General features: G+C 35.3%; 1 protein-coding gene across 1 annotated transcript in view; it reads right to left on the bottom strand.

Annotated features, from left to right (window-relative positions):
* MCPH1 (microcephalin 1) overlaps nucleotides 1-15,354 on the bottom strand; it is a gene marked incomplete at its 5' end in the record, with an annotated part of 45,326 nt that overhangs the window by 22,735 nt on the left and 7,237 nt on the right. The window contains 6 exons of the mRNA XM_008942152.1: nucleotides 640-757; nucleotides 9,485-9,686; nucleotides 11,898-11,993; nucleotides 13,187-13,327; nucleotides 13,646-13,766; nucleotides 14,395-14,479. Of these exons, the coding sequence (XP_008940400.1) occupies nucleotides 640-757; nucleotides 9,485-9,686; nucleotides 11,898-11,993; nucleotides 13,187-13,327; nucleotides 13,646-13,766; nucleotides 14,395-14,479 (763 nt within the window). The remainder of the gene's footprint in view (nucleotides 1-639; nucleotides 758-9,484; nucleotides 9,687-11,897; nucleotides 11,994-13,186; nucleotides 13,328-13,645; nucleotides 13,767-14,394; nucleotides 14,480-15,354) is intronic.

Here is a 15,354-nt window from a genome sequence, read left to right as displayed (position 1 = left end):
TCAAAACAATTCAGTGTTCATTTTAATTGTATGACTTGTTACTTACAGATAAGACAAACTTTTTATTTTCCTGATCAGTTGTATATTTACTTAGAAAAAACTTACAAGGCAAAAACAAACCAAAAGATTCTGTGCTGATCCACTCCTCTCATTTTTTTTCTTTTCTTTTTTTTTTTTTGAGCTCCAATAGTAAGTTAAAAAATTTAGCTTTACCTGAACCTAGAAGAAAACACTGTATAAATCTTTACCCTGCGGAAACATCCACTGGGGATGATCCACTATAAAACAACAAAAAAATCCTACTCCATTTACTAACTCCTCCAAAAAGAATAGGCATCTTTTCAGGTTGCTTCACTGGCTTTGCAACTAAACCAATTTGAGGTGGCCTATCAACCTGCTTTATGACGTCAACTTGGCACAGACTCTGCCACCATAAGTTACCAGAAAGCAGAATTCTGTGGTTGTATATATTGTCTTTGAACACCCATCCCATAACACTTCAAGGAAAGTGGGATTCAGAAAAGTTTTTAAATCAATAGTGCATTGAGAATGCATTTCTTTTTTGTACATACAAAGGCATTAAGTGATTTCTAAGAAAACGAAAGAACTTAGCAAACAAATATGTCAAATTAAACTGACCTTTTGAAGTCTTCTATTTTTTCTTAACCCCCCACTGTTCTTATTCCTTTGTTCATTAAAAACTTTGCAAGAGCCATCAGTAACATGACACTCTGAAACTTCATTTTCATCACCTAGAAACCAAATTTAGAAACTTGAAATTAAAACTCAGTCTTGTGAAATGAAACTGCCACTAATTATTTTACCATAACACGTAAGAGCTATGTACAGTTAAGATACCCAAGTTAATAATTTGTAACTTTTTTCCCCCATTGCTTTTCAGTAATAGAAAAAGGAATGACACTCAAGCACCTGCTTTTATCTTGCAGTATTACAACCAGTTTATTTACAAGATGATAAAGTCCCAATTTCCAATATTTTGAAAACTGTATATTTTAACTCCAAGTAGAGAATCAGCTGAATTCCCTTTTATTCCTACAACATTTGCAGTTTCTCTGAATACAGAGATATTTGAGAGTTTAAAGCAGTAGTAGCTAGATTTGTCCTCTCTCATTGAAGTGTCAATGCTTTCAGTACACACTGTGTTTATCTGAAAGGGCCTGAACATCTGAAACATGTTTTCAAGCTTTGCGAGCAAACCTAGCAAGCTGTTAGCAGGCAAGGATGGCCTGTGCATGCAGGCACATCAGTCCTCTTATTTACAAAGAGGCACCAGCCATAAGAATGGACTCTAATGTGGCTACCAAACCCCAGTATTTTTCATTACATATTTTATGAATTAACATATATTTCATTCTTCAACAATATCAAGATGACTTTTTAAGCCCTAAATAATAAAGCTTTAAATCATTTTAGAAACAGCTTGCTTACATAAGATGAAAAACTTATCTATCTTTTGGTCAACAAAGCTTTAATAACTGAAGTTTTAGGTACATCATTTTCCCTCAGTTTAATTCAATAGAGTCTACTTTAGGACATTTGTTAACTTTTAATTTCAAAAAAATGTACGAGATCAGTTAAAGAAAGTTAATAATTAAAGTGGCATAAATTCAGCGCCTCCCAAATAAGATTCTTCTGATTACTTTTGGAAAATACTGAAGGGTGTCATCCATATTTACTAGTCGGACTGCATATATAACTAAGAATCATTTGTTTTCCCTCTGTCAGCTACTTAAACTCTTAATCTTTGAGGTGACAAAACAATAAATTACAACAGAAAAAAAAGATGACAAACATTTTCCATTATGGATTACAACTTAAAAATTATAACCGTTAAATTAGTCAAAAATTAATCACTTCACACTGAAGTTGCAAGTTTCATGTGAATTTACACTATTACAGTGATCTTGGTGTAATACAAGTATACCTGGCTTTCAGGTATAATTGTTTATTTAAACTCAATATTTCAATACAAAGTGTCATTTAACAGAGGGAGAACTAATTACTTAACTGTTAATTTTATTTAGTATTGCACTGAGGCTCATCATCTTCAATCACTGAGCAAGACTGACAGCAATTAGAAAAGATCTTATCACACAATAAAAAAAGCTCAGAAATTTAAATTTAACTCATTTTACATAGAAAATAGAATTTTTAGACATGTATTTTGAATCTTAAAAAACGCTCAACGGGCCCAGGAGTGCAGAGGTTGTTAGGAGATCATCTACTCCATTGCTTTACCTTTACCCCAAGGAGATGGGGTAAAGCAGGGTATGTTGCTCCTAATTTCCAGTAAATTATTTCAATCACTCCAAAATTCCATCCACTGGTTTGAGTCTTTTTTTGAGGAGGGGGGCTTGGGCAGGAGGGAAGGAAGGGCAGTGAGAAGTAATGTAATATTGAGGCCAAGAGTGGCCAAAGGAATGCAAAGTTCTACAGCTCTTTTCCATCTTGGGATTAAAGTCTGAAGACCTGTATGTTTGGATCTCTTTCCAGCTATGGTTCACTCTTGTTGGTTCTTCATTTTTACAGGAAAGCAGGAACAAGGGGTAAGGTCCATCACCTCCTCTGATTATCAGCTCGAGGATATTATACATTACATAAATAAGGACTATTCTTTACAATCCAGTTTCTGCTTCTCTCCTGACCATCAGGACTTCCCAAGCACTTCCCAGTTTTTTTTAATCCTGTAGGTCTCAAGCTTCACTTTCTATTGTCTGTTTTCCCCATTTGCTTCTTTTTAAGGCAGTTGCTCAGTCACAAGTAAGGAGTTTTCACTTTAGTAGCTTTTCCTAAGGAATTTCAGTTAAGGCTGACAGAACTTTTTGGAGCAATTCCATCCACTTTTAGTTATCCCTAAATTTACTTAAAATACACAGCTAACTCATGCCACTGTGGCCCATTAGATCCCCTAAAGTTTTGTCTAAAACATTGCTCAATGACTGGGGTAAAGAATTAATGACTCTGATAGCCCTCTAAAATATTATAACAAAATAGAGTGACTTTAATTTGCAATTTAAGCTTCTACTCATTCACGATAATCTATCACCAGTGCAAGGTTTTAAACCAGAATATTATCTTCAAAATTCCATCTGACATTTCCTTTGACTAAAAGCAAAGTAATGATTAGGTAAAATAAGCTGGTTTTTGGTCAGTCAAATCAATCATGTGTATCTAATAAAAATGTTGTTATCTATTGTGTTGTGTTCTATTTTAAAAATACCATAATGAAGTGTCACTTAAACTATAGTGTATCTACTATTTTGTATTATCTACAGAGTTATTTACCTCAACCATAAAGAACGTAGGTCTGAATCTGTCATTATTAGTAATCCTTTAGGTACATATGCACAGCATATTTAATAACTTGTGCTGTTATTATTATTGTAGTTATTACTCCAGCATGGGCAAACACCAAGATTTTGCTATTCAGAACACAATTTCTTCAAGCCATCTGAAAGCTTATGTGTCCACCAGGTTCTCAAAGAGAACCTGCTAATGGTTTAAAACAATTTTTTTCTAGCCTGTTATGCACTCTAGTACCAGTCACCAGATTTTTAAAATTTAAGTATGTCAAAATAATCCTCAACCTGTTCCTATATTCAGAAATTTGTCCTTTTTTGTTTTAATAATTAGCTACAAGTAAGCTTTTAATGAAGATAAACAAGGAATCAAGCAAGAAATAATTTTATTCTTCATTCCTTATTAGCTTTTTAAAAGAGCATAATAAAATGTCCTTTTCAAATAAAAGGAATAAAATATAAAAGAAAAATAAATACGAAATAAAAATATATGTAAACCAAAGAAATACATAAAAAAACCCAAAAATAAAACAAAACTAAATTAAATAGAATGACATCTCACAAAATTTTAAGTGAGTCTCCAGTCTTTTAAAACTGAGGTAAAAACAAGAAGGCACATAAAATCTAAAGTGTGTTTTTAAAGACAAACAGTATTTTACCAGTATTAAGCACCTAGCACCTCAGGTAAAACTAATACACCTAAATTAAACTCCATTTTTACACCAAACATCAAAATGATATTCCAGATTCCCCATCTTAACACTGAACTACATTGGTTACGCTATAATGGGTCTTAGTGTATGTCTTTTAGCCAACTAACATAATACTTGCTTCCCATATCCACTATATATATCTAAAATTCACTCAATTAAACCTTAGTTTATTTTTAAGACTGGAAATAATGCTAAGTCCCACTTCAAATATCTAAATGATTTTAGAAGGATAAAGGTTTTAGGAGGATAAAACTAAAAGGGTGGACTCTTGCATTGCTTGCCCAATATTATTCATTGTTGTAGCTTTCAGATGAAAAGTCATAAGAATTCACCAAGTCAGAGCAAGTATTGGCATTCTAGGCCATATGGTTCAAGTGCTGACTTGTCCTACCATCAACCCTACTAAAAAAGTTACAAGCAGAGGGGACTGCATTCCCAAGTAAAGCAATTTACAACTCGAATGACAAAGAAGTTCACAGACTTTCCTAATAACATAGATCATTAACTTTGACAAAAGACAGTATTATTGCATTTCCATAAACTTATATTCATGACAGAAAAAAGCCACCATTTTCCCCACTTTGTAGCTGCTAAAAAATTAGGTACTGACACACAAAAGCCACTTAGACAAAAGCTATTGCTTACAGACACTGAAATTTATCTGGTATGTCTGGTTAAATCACAAGGACAGAAAATGTATTTCTTTACCAGAAACAGAGCTGAGAAAGTGAATCTGAATAGGAAAGCACCTCTTAATATTCTTTTAACACCTAGTTAATTTCTACACTTGCATCTGTATGAGTTCTTTACTTGATTTATGACTTGGAGTAAGACATGAAGTAGCCATGATTATGCTTTTGCTGTTTAGCAAAACAACTGGACAGCCTTGAATGTACCCTGCAAACAAACCTGAAGCTTACTACAGCATAATAATTAGGACTTGAAAAATTAGCTTAAGATTAGCCTACATATTAAAATCAAATGGTCCAAGTATTCTGTGGAAAGAAAGCTTATCAAACCTCACTTCTTGTCATTTAAGACTCTGGAGTGCCACTGATCTAAGAACACAAGTTAAAAATTAAGTAAGTAAAATGTTTGATTTTTAAAATATATACAAGATATAATGAAATTTTATATGGATATTTGATTCTTCTTAACTATATCAGTGAAAAGAATTCTTTAGCTTTTAAAAATAATATACTATATTTACGTGTTGTTCAAAGCACGTACAACATACAGAAATACAATTTATTATTTATTTACTAGTTAACAGGGACAAGAAATAACTTACATTCAATGAAAAAAAAGGAAACATCAAACCTGCATTTAATAAAAATCAATTATTCCTTCAAGCAAGATCACAGTAGTAAGCTTAAAACAGGATTTTCATTTTCACCTATAGAACTTGCATTATTAAGAAAAATAAGGGTCACCTTTCATTATTGGTTCCTTTCATATTTAAGTGAGATAATGTGAGCTGTTAAGCTTGAGTTTCTACTTGACTACAAAACAGATGCATGAAGCTGAATACATCAAACTTGGGAAAATGGCCATCAATAATAAATCACAAATATTATTAAAATCACTAGAAGCACAAACTGAGACTTGCAGAAGTTCCTAACAAAAAGTATAAAAGTTATAAATATCAGATAACTTCTGTTTGCTGAATGCCATTCCATTTTCCTCCTTTCCAAAATATGTGATCTTTAACTTGTCCAATAAGAAAATGAAAGCATAACATTGATCATAATTTAATAACTAGATTTTAAAATATGGAATTAACTCTAAAATTAACTGGCATACATAAGTTCAAAAGTAGCAAACCTTTTCTCCTTCCCCATTTGCTTTCATTATAGTTTAATGTTAAATGCTGTTCTTTGACACTAACCAATACACAATTTAAAGATCATGTGGAAGAAAAGAAGGTTATCAGGAGTGGTCAACATGGATTCACCAAAGGGAAATGAGGCTCAACCAATCTGATAGCCTTCTATAATGGTATGACTGGCTGGGCAGATGAAGGGAGAGGATGTTGTCTACCTTGACTTCAGCAAAGCTGTAGACACTGTCTCCCATAACATCTGCACAGGCAAGTTCAAGGAGTGTAGGTTAGATGAGTGGGCAGTGAGGCGGATTGAGAACTAGCTAAACAACAGAGCTCAGAGGGTTGTGATCAGTGGCACAGAGTCTAGCTGGAGGCCAGTAGCTAACAGTGTTCCCCAGGGGTCAGTACTGGGTCAGGTCTTGTTCAACATCTTCATCAATGCCCTGGATGAAGGGACAGAGTGTACCCTCAGCAAGTTTGCTGATGATACAAAACTGGGAGGAGGGGCTGACACACCAGAAGGCTGTGCTGCCATTCCGCAAGACCTGGGCAGGCTGGAGAGCTGAGCAGATGGGTATCTAATACAGTTCACCAAGGGCAAGTATAGGGTCCTGCACCTGGGGAGGAATAACCCCATGCACCAGTACAGGCTAGGGGTTGACCTGCTGCAAAGCAGCTCCACAGAGAAGGACCTGGGAGTCCTGGTGGAAAACAAGTTAATCATGAGCCAGCAGTGTGCTCCTGTGGCCAAGACGGCCAATGGTATCCTGGGGTGCAATAAGAGGAGTGTGGCCAGCAGGTAGAGGGAGGTTCTTCTCCCCATCTACTCTGACCTGGTGAGGCCACTTCTGGAGTACCATGTCCAGTTCTGGGCTCCCCAGTTCAAGAGTGATAAGGAACTACTGGAGAGAGTCCAATAGAGAGCTACAAAGATGATTAAGGGACTGGAGCATCTCTTATGAGGAGAGGGTGAAAGACACAGGGCTGTTCAGCCTGGAGAAGAGAAGGCTGAGTGGAGATTTATCTTATCAATACTTATTAATATCTGAAGGACAAGTGTCGAGAGGATGGGGCCAGACTATTTTCAGTGGTGCTCAGTGACAGGACAAGGGGCAGTGGGCACAAACTGGAACACAGAAGGTTCCTTCTGAACACGAGGGAAAAAAATCCTTTCCTGTGAGGTTGACAGAGCAACGGAACAGGCTGCCCAGGCAGGTTGTGAATTCTCCTCTGGAGATACTCAAAACCCGCCTGGATGCATTCCTGAGGAACCTGCTGTAAGTGAACCTGCTTTAGCAGTGGTGTTTGACTAGATGATCTTCAGAGGTCCCCTCTAACCCCTACCATCCTGTGTGACTCTGTGACCATCTTCCAGTACATTGCCACATAGCAAAAACCACATGCAGAGGCTTCATACATCTACAGGTATATATTTACACTTGCATTACTCCTGCATCAACTTTTTTTTTTTAAATCACATTATTATGATGCACCCCAGATATTAAAATACAGATGTAGTGAACCCAAAGTAGCAGCTCAATTTGACAACTCATTACCCACAAATATAGGCACAGCCATGGATCAACATTTCCACTGGACGATTTCAAGTCTCATACCAAATATGTTGAGTCCTTGAAGTTAATTTAATAATATTGATTATATATATAGTTCATTGATACATTGCTGCAGAATTTTCTGTGAAAAAAATACTAAAATATAAAATTATAATTACAAATACATAACCCTATGTAAAGCTTGACAAACAGAGGTGAAAATACCAGTCTGAAAGAGATTACTCCAATGCAAGTTAGACATATTTTTCAGGGAAGTTCCTGATATTCATTATTCTAATACATGTTTTCACTGAAATATCTAAATAGGCTAAACAACAACTTGGAAACACTCAAATATAAAAAAATACTTTAAAAATGATTATTAAAAACTAAGATCAGTTCCATATAAAAAAGCCCTGACTGAAAAAGATGCTTACATTGGAACTCTTGCATATGGCCTCACTCATATTTCATCTTTATCATAGAATCATAGAATCCTTTAGGTTGGAAGGGACCTCCAAGATCATCAAGTCCAACCATTGAGCCATTAGATCTCTAAAGTCCTCTGCTAAAACAGATTAGAATCTGTCAGGGTTGGAAGGGACCACAAGGGTCACCCAGTTCCAACCCCTCTGCCATGAGCAGGGACACCTCACACTAGATCAGGCTGCCCAGAGCCTCATCCAGCCTGGCCTTAAAGACCCCCAGGGATGGGGCCTCAACCACCTCCCTGGGTAACCCATTCCAAGGATCATAGCACAAGTTAGAAATTGCTTACTCAAATATTTTGTTTCCAGTAAAGATTTTATGCCCTTAAGTGAAACTAATCTAAGGAGCACTCTTGTGAAATAAAAATAATTTGAACAGGGACCCTGAGATAAGGAGTTACTTTTAAAAAGTTTAGAAAGGCACCATAACATATAAAACCAGAAGGACTTTGGGTTCTTAAAGATCTTGAACAGCAGCAGAAAGTTTACAGAATACTAGGTATTAGTGGTAAAAGAGGGCTCAGATATTTTTTGTTGTGTTTTGTGAGCACAGTTTCTTTATCTCTTGGCAACATCATGTCTGTAATGTATGGGAAAACAAATGGGTGTTGGTTTGGATTGTATGCACTCTAAGTCAGTACCGCAACATTTTCTTCTTTTGGTAATTCTGAGATATTTTTCCCTTGAGAATGGCAGTTCATTTTGCTATTTAGCTGCATAAGTGTATTTAATGCAGTATGATAACTTCGTTTTCCTGCTCTATCACTTACCAGCAGTGTGAGTACAGTAATTCACATTGGTTCTGCAGGAATTTTCAGGAGCCTGCTGAGGCAGCCTGTTCACATGATCAGAATCTAGAGCTTCTGCAGTGTCAGCTTTTTCACTATTTGACATAGAATTTAATTGCACACTTCCTGGATGTTCAGCTGGTTTGAAGTTTTTCTCTAGTGAAACATTTGCTGGAATAGACTTTTTCCTACTCTGCTTTGAAGCAGTATGTGGCTTAGAGAAACTCACATCAAGTGAGTCCATGCTTGTAGAAGAATCTTTGCGACGAGCTTCATGAGGATTCTGTGATTCCTTTGGTACTTGCATCTGTACTTCATGTTCATTCAACTCACATGAAAAAAAGTAGTCTTCATAAGAAGCCTCTTCAGTGCAAAATGACTTGCTATCTGTAGCAGCTGCTTGCGAGAACTCTTTAGACCCCAATGCACGCAGTTCTGAGGTAGATAGCTGCAAACTAGATAGTGTTTGTACTTTCTTCCTCTTCTTGTCTTCAAGAACACAATAGTTTCTGTCAACTGGAAAGCTTCTATCCAATGAACATGTATTTAAGTCTTCACTGTTCACAGCTGAATTAGAGAGACTACCAATCAAAGCAGGAACAGTATTTAACTTGACTGTATTTTCAGGAGTAATATGACCCAAGCCCTTGATGTGGAGAAGGGATCTTTCATTTGTAATTGGAGTTGTCATGCTATTTTCATCCTTCCGACTTTCCTTTGGCAACTTTTTTAGATCTTTCTTTTCTAAAGACAATTTATCATCCAAAGGACGCTGCAAAATCTGTTTGTTTCTTAAGCTTTTTCTCGTATATTGTTTTGGTGTTAAGCTCTTCTGCCCATAGCTAGGTGAGGGAGAAGTCACTGATTCACCCATGGATACAGCAGTATTGGTCCAAGTATCACAAGAGTGTTTTACTACCTCCTTTTTCTGCCTTTTTATTTTACCAGTTTCCCAAAGATAGTCATAACTTGAGTTCAAAGAGTCTTCCATTTGTTGTCCTGCAAAATAGGAAGAATGGCGATGTAAGCATATTTAACAAAACAAAGAGTACCCAATTTCTTAGCCAAATATATAGGAAATTACTGAGAGAAGAAAACAAGGATTCTGCTACTTCTCTGGATATTATATAGCAAGTCATCAAAAACTAAATGGAAAATGGGTTAGAAACAAAGAACATTTTGCCAGGAATCTACAACAGCTTTAGTTATCATAGCTTCTTATGTGGTAATATGTATCCATAACTCCTCTTCTGCTTTCTTGAAACAAAGCAGCAGAGGAGCTCCCTTTCATTCTTGCCTTTGTGGAGAAAGCCAGAAAGACCTTACACTGATAAATCTAGCTGTAGTAATACTGGGAACGTGGAAATAATTTTTACTACCACAGCATTACCACCACCCTTGTAGTTTTTGCAGTTAAGAAGAAATGAAATAAAATATCATAGTATCACACCACATACATCAACACAATGCATTAAAAATAATCAGAATGTGGAAAAAAATTCTGGTAGCTACTCTTATGAAATTATTTTGGAGGAGGTGATATACTGAATCTATTAATAACTTCACAACAAATTCCTCTGAAACAGTCTAGTATCTTTGATTATTCAGAATATTTTTTTTTAATTGCTATTCTACTGATTATTGCAATAGAAGCTTTTAACTACACATTGAGTACAGTTATACCAATATGCCTCCTATAAGTTTTAGATTAAGTCTTCATGTTATTTGCAACATTTTTAAACATATGGTGTAGCCAGCTAAATTCAGGAAAAAAGTTTCTGAAGGAAGTATCCAGAAGTTCAAGATATGAAAGGAGAAATTTCACATGACTTGATTAGGCTCCCATACTGACAGCTGAAAAAGTCTTAACTTCAATCCCCCAATTAACCTGTTTTTTTTAACTTTTAGAACTATTAATGAACATACTCTTATGTGTGTCTTGCAAGCACAAACAAAAGAGCCACGGTCACAGAGCAGAGATGGAAGCTACACTGAATATTGTCATAGGACATGGAGGTCTGTTCTTAATGTTAAACTACACTGTGCAGTTGTGATGCTGGAGGGACATACTCAAGGTAAAGCTCACAAATCACAATGTTCAACCTCACCAGCACACAACTAATTTGCCAAAATAAAAGTTTGTTTGCGCAGATATGCTACTTCAAATATTAATAAGCTATTTATTATTAGTAAGCTATTACTTATTATTAATAAGCTATTAGTAATAGAATAAGCTATTACTTCTCCCTAGAACTGCATAAAGTCATACCAAGCTGTCTCAGGCTACAAGATACTGCCCATTCTCATGTAAAGCAGTATGACAGAACTCCTGTATTATGTCAACAAAACACAACTCTAGAAAACAGCAATGGGTATAGCTTACTGCGGGAGTAGAATGGAGAGCAGGCAGACCAGTCAAGTGGCCCTCACTATGAATACTAAAACTGCCTTCTCCTTACTTTCCTACTGGGATCAAATACCAGCATCTGACATCAGCTTTTTACTCCTGTGACTGACAGAAGACATGAGGTCTGAAGCACATGCCCTTTTCATACATGATTGATGCTGTTAAGATGCCCACTGACATAGCTCAGCAGCCTTCACAATAACCTTCTCCCTCACATCCTGTTACTATGCTAAAACACAGGAACAAACCCCTAACTTTACAAGAACCTTGATAACAAATGACTTGAATTCGTCTGCAACCGCAAAACATTTCAAGAGCTGATTTTACTCTTGTTATTTCTTTGATCCCTGAATACTTAAGCCAGAGAACACATTAGGTTTCCTGTTAAATTCGAGTTTTATGATTGAAAATTTGGACGACATTTCAGTTCTGAGGCTTAACTCTCAGTTCTCTTTTTTGCTTCCCACACCACACTGTTGAGCATGGAGTCTGTATTCCATACAAGATCACAGGAAGATCAGAGAAGACAAGGACAAGAAGGCATTAATGGGGAATGGAAGTAAGGCATGCAACACAGCAGTAAGGCAGAGAATTTACCAAATGTGGTTCTTCATGCTCAGTTTTCCTTGAAATCTTACTTCCCCATACTTTGTCAGTTAAAAACTAAAATAATTTGGCTTTAAATATAAATGCCAGAGCAAATACATACAGTTCCCATTTCAGTGTGCAGTACTTTCCAAAATCAGATATACAGGTCATGTATTATTTTTAATTTCTGTAATATATAAAGTTATGTTAGTTACCTGGTGACAATGTATCTTCTGAACTTGTTAAGACACGAGTAGACAGTGGGCAGTCTCCTGGTGAACTGCTTGGAGGTATTTGAGACATTTGCGAAGCTAGGAATTTGTAAATAATAAACTGGTCAGCCCTATTTGCATACATACAGATTCCCACACCATATATTCACATTTCCAAACAGCTCAATTGTGAGACAGGTCACTGCTTTGCCAACTAACTATAACACGTCATAAATAATTACGGACTGCTCAATAGCATTCTAGATTTAAACACTAATAAAAAAGCTATTAGATACTCTACAATTTTAAGCAATTTTTTTCTAGGTAACACAGCACCATGTTTTTCTGAAACTAAAGGATGATAGAAAATAATTTAGAAAATATTATAGACATTTCTAAGCCAGTTGAGGCACTTTACTAAAGAACCTGTCAAATTCTGCAATTAGCAGCAAAGCCTTGATATAGCAGAAATGCTTTTCAAAATCTTTGATTATCTTGAAACTCAAAGAGAAAACAAATACATGAATGAGATTTTTCATGTATATATTGATGGTTCTTTGCTTTTCTCCCACAAATGTTTTTGAAATTATAAACTGCCAGTGTAGTTGGCACAGACTTCTTGAAACTCCAGATTCTACAGGTTCCCCTTACTCACCACAAAAGATATTCCACATTTTAAGTTTTTATAACTACTGATAAAACCTAGTGATTTAAACCTCAATACTTTCAGAGTAAGGTAATGCAAACACTAAAAATTATTTAAACTGCCATATATATTTAATTTAGAGGATCTGCATTTTGAAGTCAAGTAGATTTATTAGGTTAGGTAGATTTTTTTTTTTTTTTTAAATCCTGCTGTTAAGTACCTGGACCGTTCAACTTTCGACTCCTTTCTGAACTATTGGCCTGGGAGTAATATTACGAACTCTGTCAGGTATAGCATTCTCAACAAAATTTATTAGGAAATAAAAATTAGAATCTCACTGTAAAGTTTCACAAAGTTGTGATAATAAATTTCTAGAGCAGTCCAGCAATTAGGAAATTCACATTTCATTGTGAAATCACATTCAGTCATTGCCTTCCATGCATGTTTTCCATTCCCTTCAACAGAAAGAAACCAAAAGCTAAATCATTCACACCTACTCAAAACCTAGGGAAGGGGGAATATATGCAATCAAGTATGATATGAAAAAAATCTGAAGGCCAGAGCAAGACAAGTGCACTAAAAATTCAGCAATAAAGATGGGAGCCATTTGTGCATGGTCATGGATAAGTGAAATTTAAACTCTTACCAGTAGGAGAAAGATTTTCTCTTTTTTCTTTCATGTCCTTTATTCTTCTTTCCATTAAACTGCATTGACCTTTTATCATATTGACAGGGCTGTACACAAGCGAACCATTGTCTTCAAATAGTAAAACTGAAACATCAGTTTCTACACAAAGGAATTGCATTTGTACATTAATATTTACATGCTATAACAGCTGCAGATTTTTTTTTTTTTTTAAAAAACAAACAAAATAAAAACCAGCCACTTTGAAAACTTAGGTTCCTTATACCTAATATCACAACAGATGCCCTGATATTACAAACTTGCAAAGAACTCTAGAAAATTAGTTAACTATTACTTATGGTGAGATGCAGAAAAGTAAAAAAAAAAAAACAACAGACAACAAACAAAAAATCAAAGCTCATCAAGTGCTTTAAAGAAATAACTTAAGATATTTAAATCTTAGTCCAAAGTAATTCTTACCAGCATTAATTGCTGTCTTTTGTACAGCTAATTCTTTAGCCATCTTGTCCAGTCTTCTCTGTAGCTTTCTATCATTTCCTGGATTTTTTTCAACAAAGTCTTTTGGCTGCATACATTTGTGCTACAAGACACAAAGAACTATTAACTATATGGTATAAAACTGCCAGAAGTAACTATGCTTCCTCTTCACCCACTTCTTTATCACAGTATGTATTATCAGTGTTTATGCTACTCATTATCACCTCCTTGAAAGTCACAGAAAGTCACAGAAGTAGAAGTTAATGTTTCCCGAATTGAACCTTAACATGAAATACTAATATAAAATAAGAAAGAACCTAACAGATTTTTTTTAGGTTAGATTTTAGTAAAAAAGGAGACTAAGTCGCCATCTTTTTTTGCTTGTAGCAAAGCTAAGGATTGAAAGTTTGGGTTTGGCATCTTTACAGTGGAAGGTAAGCCACACTGCAGTCATGGTTTTTAGATTAGTTAATCATTATATCATTTTAAATTAAATTTTCATTTCTTTATTTACCAACACAAAAATTCTACTTTTATTATCCTTTTTTCAGATAAGATGTCACATCATCACAGCTATAGTCTACTTTTAAAAACCTGCTGAAATGGGTAGGTAGTTTACAGAATGTTCTGAAAAACATGTCAAATGCCAGATGTTGGGAAGTCAAGTTCAAACTTTAAAGTTTACTACTCTAGGCCTATTTAAAAAAAAAAAAAATAGATAAATCACACACTTTTTTGGTCAGAAACGATAATCCTTCATTTGTGTCTACTGCAGGAAATAAGGATTCATCAACATGCAGTCCGGTTTCTCGACACCTGTAAAATAAATTAGGGAAGGTTTGGTTTGTTTTTCCCCTTTATTTTTGCCCTTTTTTTTTTTTCTAAGAAGAATCTTCATTGCAAGAAGAGTTGTCTGAGCCCTTAATACTGTAACATGAACTCTTCCTAGGTGTGTACCTTTAGCTTAACTACTGTAATGCAAAAAAATAAAATCTATATGTTACACACCAAATAGAGGACATGATACTTTTTTTTTTGTCCTAATGATGTCCTCTGAACTGCTGGTTTGAAACTCAAAGAGTCCCACTCACTTGTTATTTTCCACACATTAAAAACATCACTGTATTAAGTCCTCCTGGCCAGATTCTCACGAACCTTAAATCTTGTCCAGACTTTTATGAGAACTGTAGGCTTTCATTGTTCACTAGCTAGTAAACTTAACGTTAACTTGGTCACTGTGATGACAGTAAACTCCCAGCTACAACCTGCAGGATGTCATGGTGTGGAGGGGAGGGCAGGAAATTTCTCTTCAGGGAAATAGGAAGGAGGCTTCATCTAATCCTGGCTTTTATATCTTGCCCGTTAGTCAGTTTTTTTCCTTCTCCTTGTATATGCAATGCTAAAGCCAGGCCCTTATTGAGGAGAAATCTACTTTTATATAAATTATATTTTTGAATTACAAAACCAAAAATGCAACTGATACCTTACCACTAAATTTTCCTGTCTTTCCATATTCAATGATTAACTGGAGAACAATAGGACTCGTGTTATCTTGGAAAATTATACAATCTACTGTATTTGTGAACACTAAGGAGTCTGATTATTAGTACAAAATTTAAAGTTCTTTTGATCAAAATAGGTGAATACAATTTTATTCTCACAGAATAAATATTGAAACAGATTATGGGAAA

The sequence above is a fragment of the Merops nubicus genome, unplaced genomic scaffold (genome assembly GCF_000691845.1).
Source record: "Merops nubicus isolate BGI_N331 unplaced genomic scaffold, ASM69184v1 scaffold7076, whole genome shotgun sequence".
NCBI lineage: Eukaryota > Metazoa > Chordata > Aves > Coraciiformes > Meropidae > Merops > Merops nubicus.
Note: the sequence above shows the minus strand (reverse complement) of the source record. Positions and strands in the feature narration are given on the sequence as shown.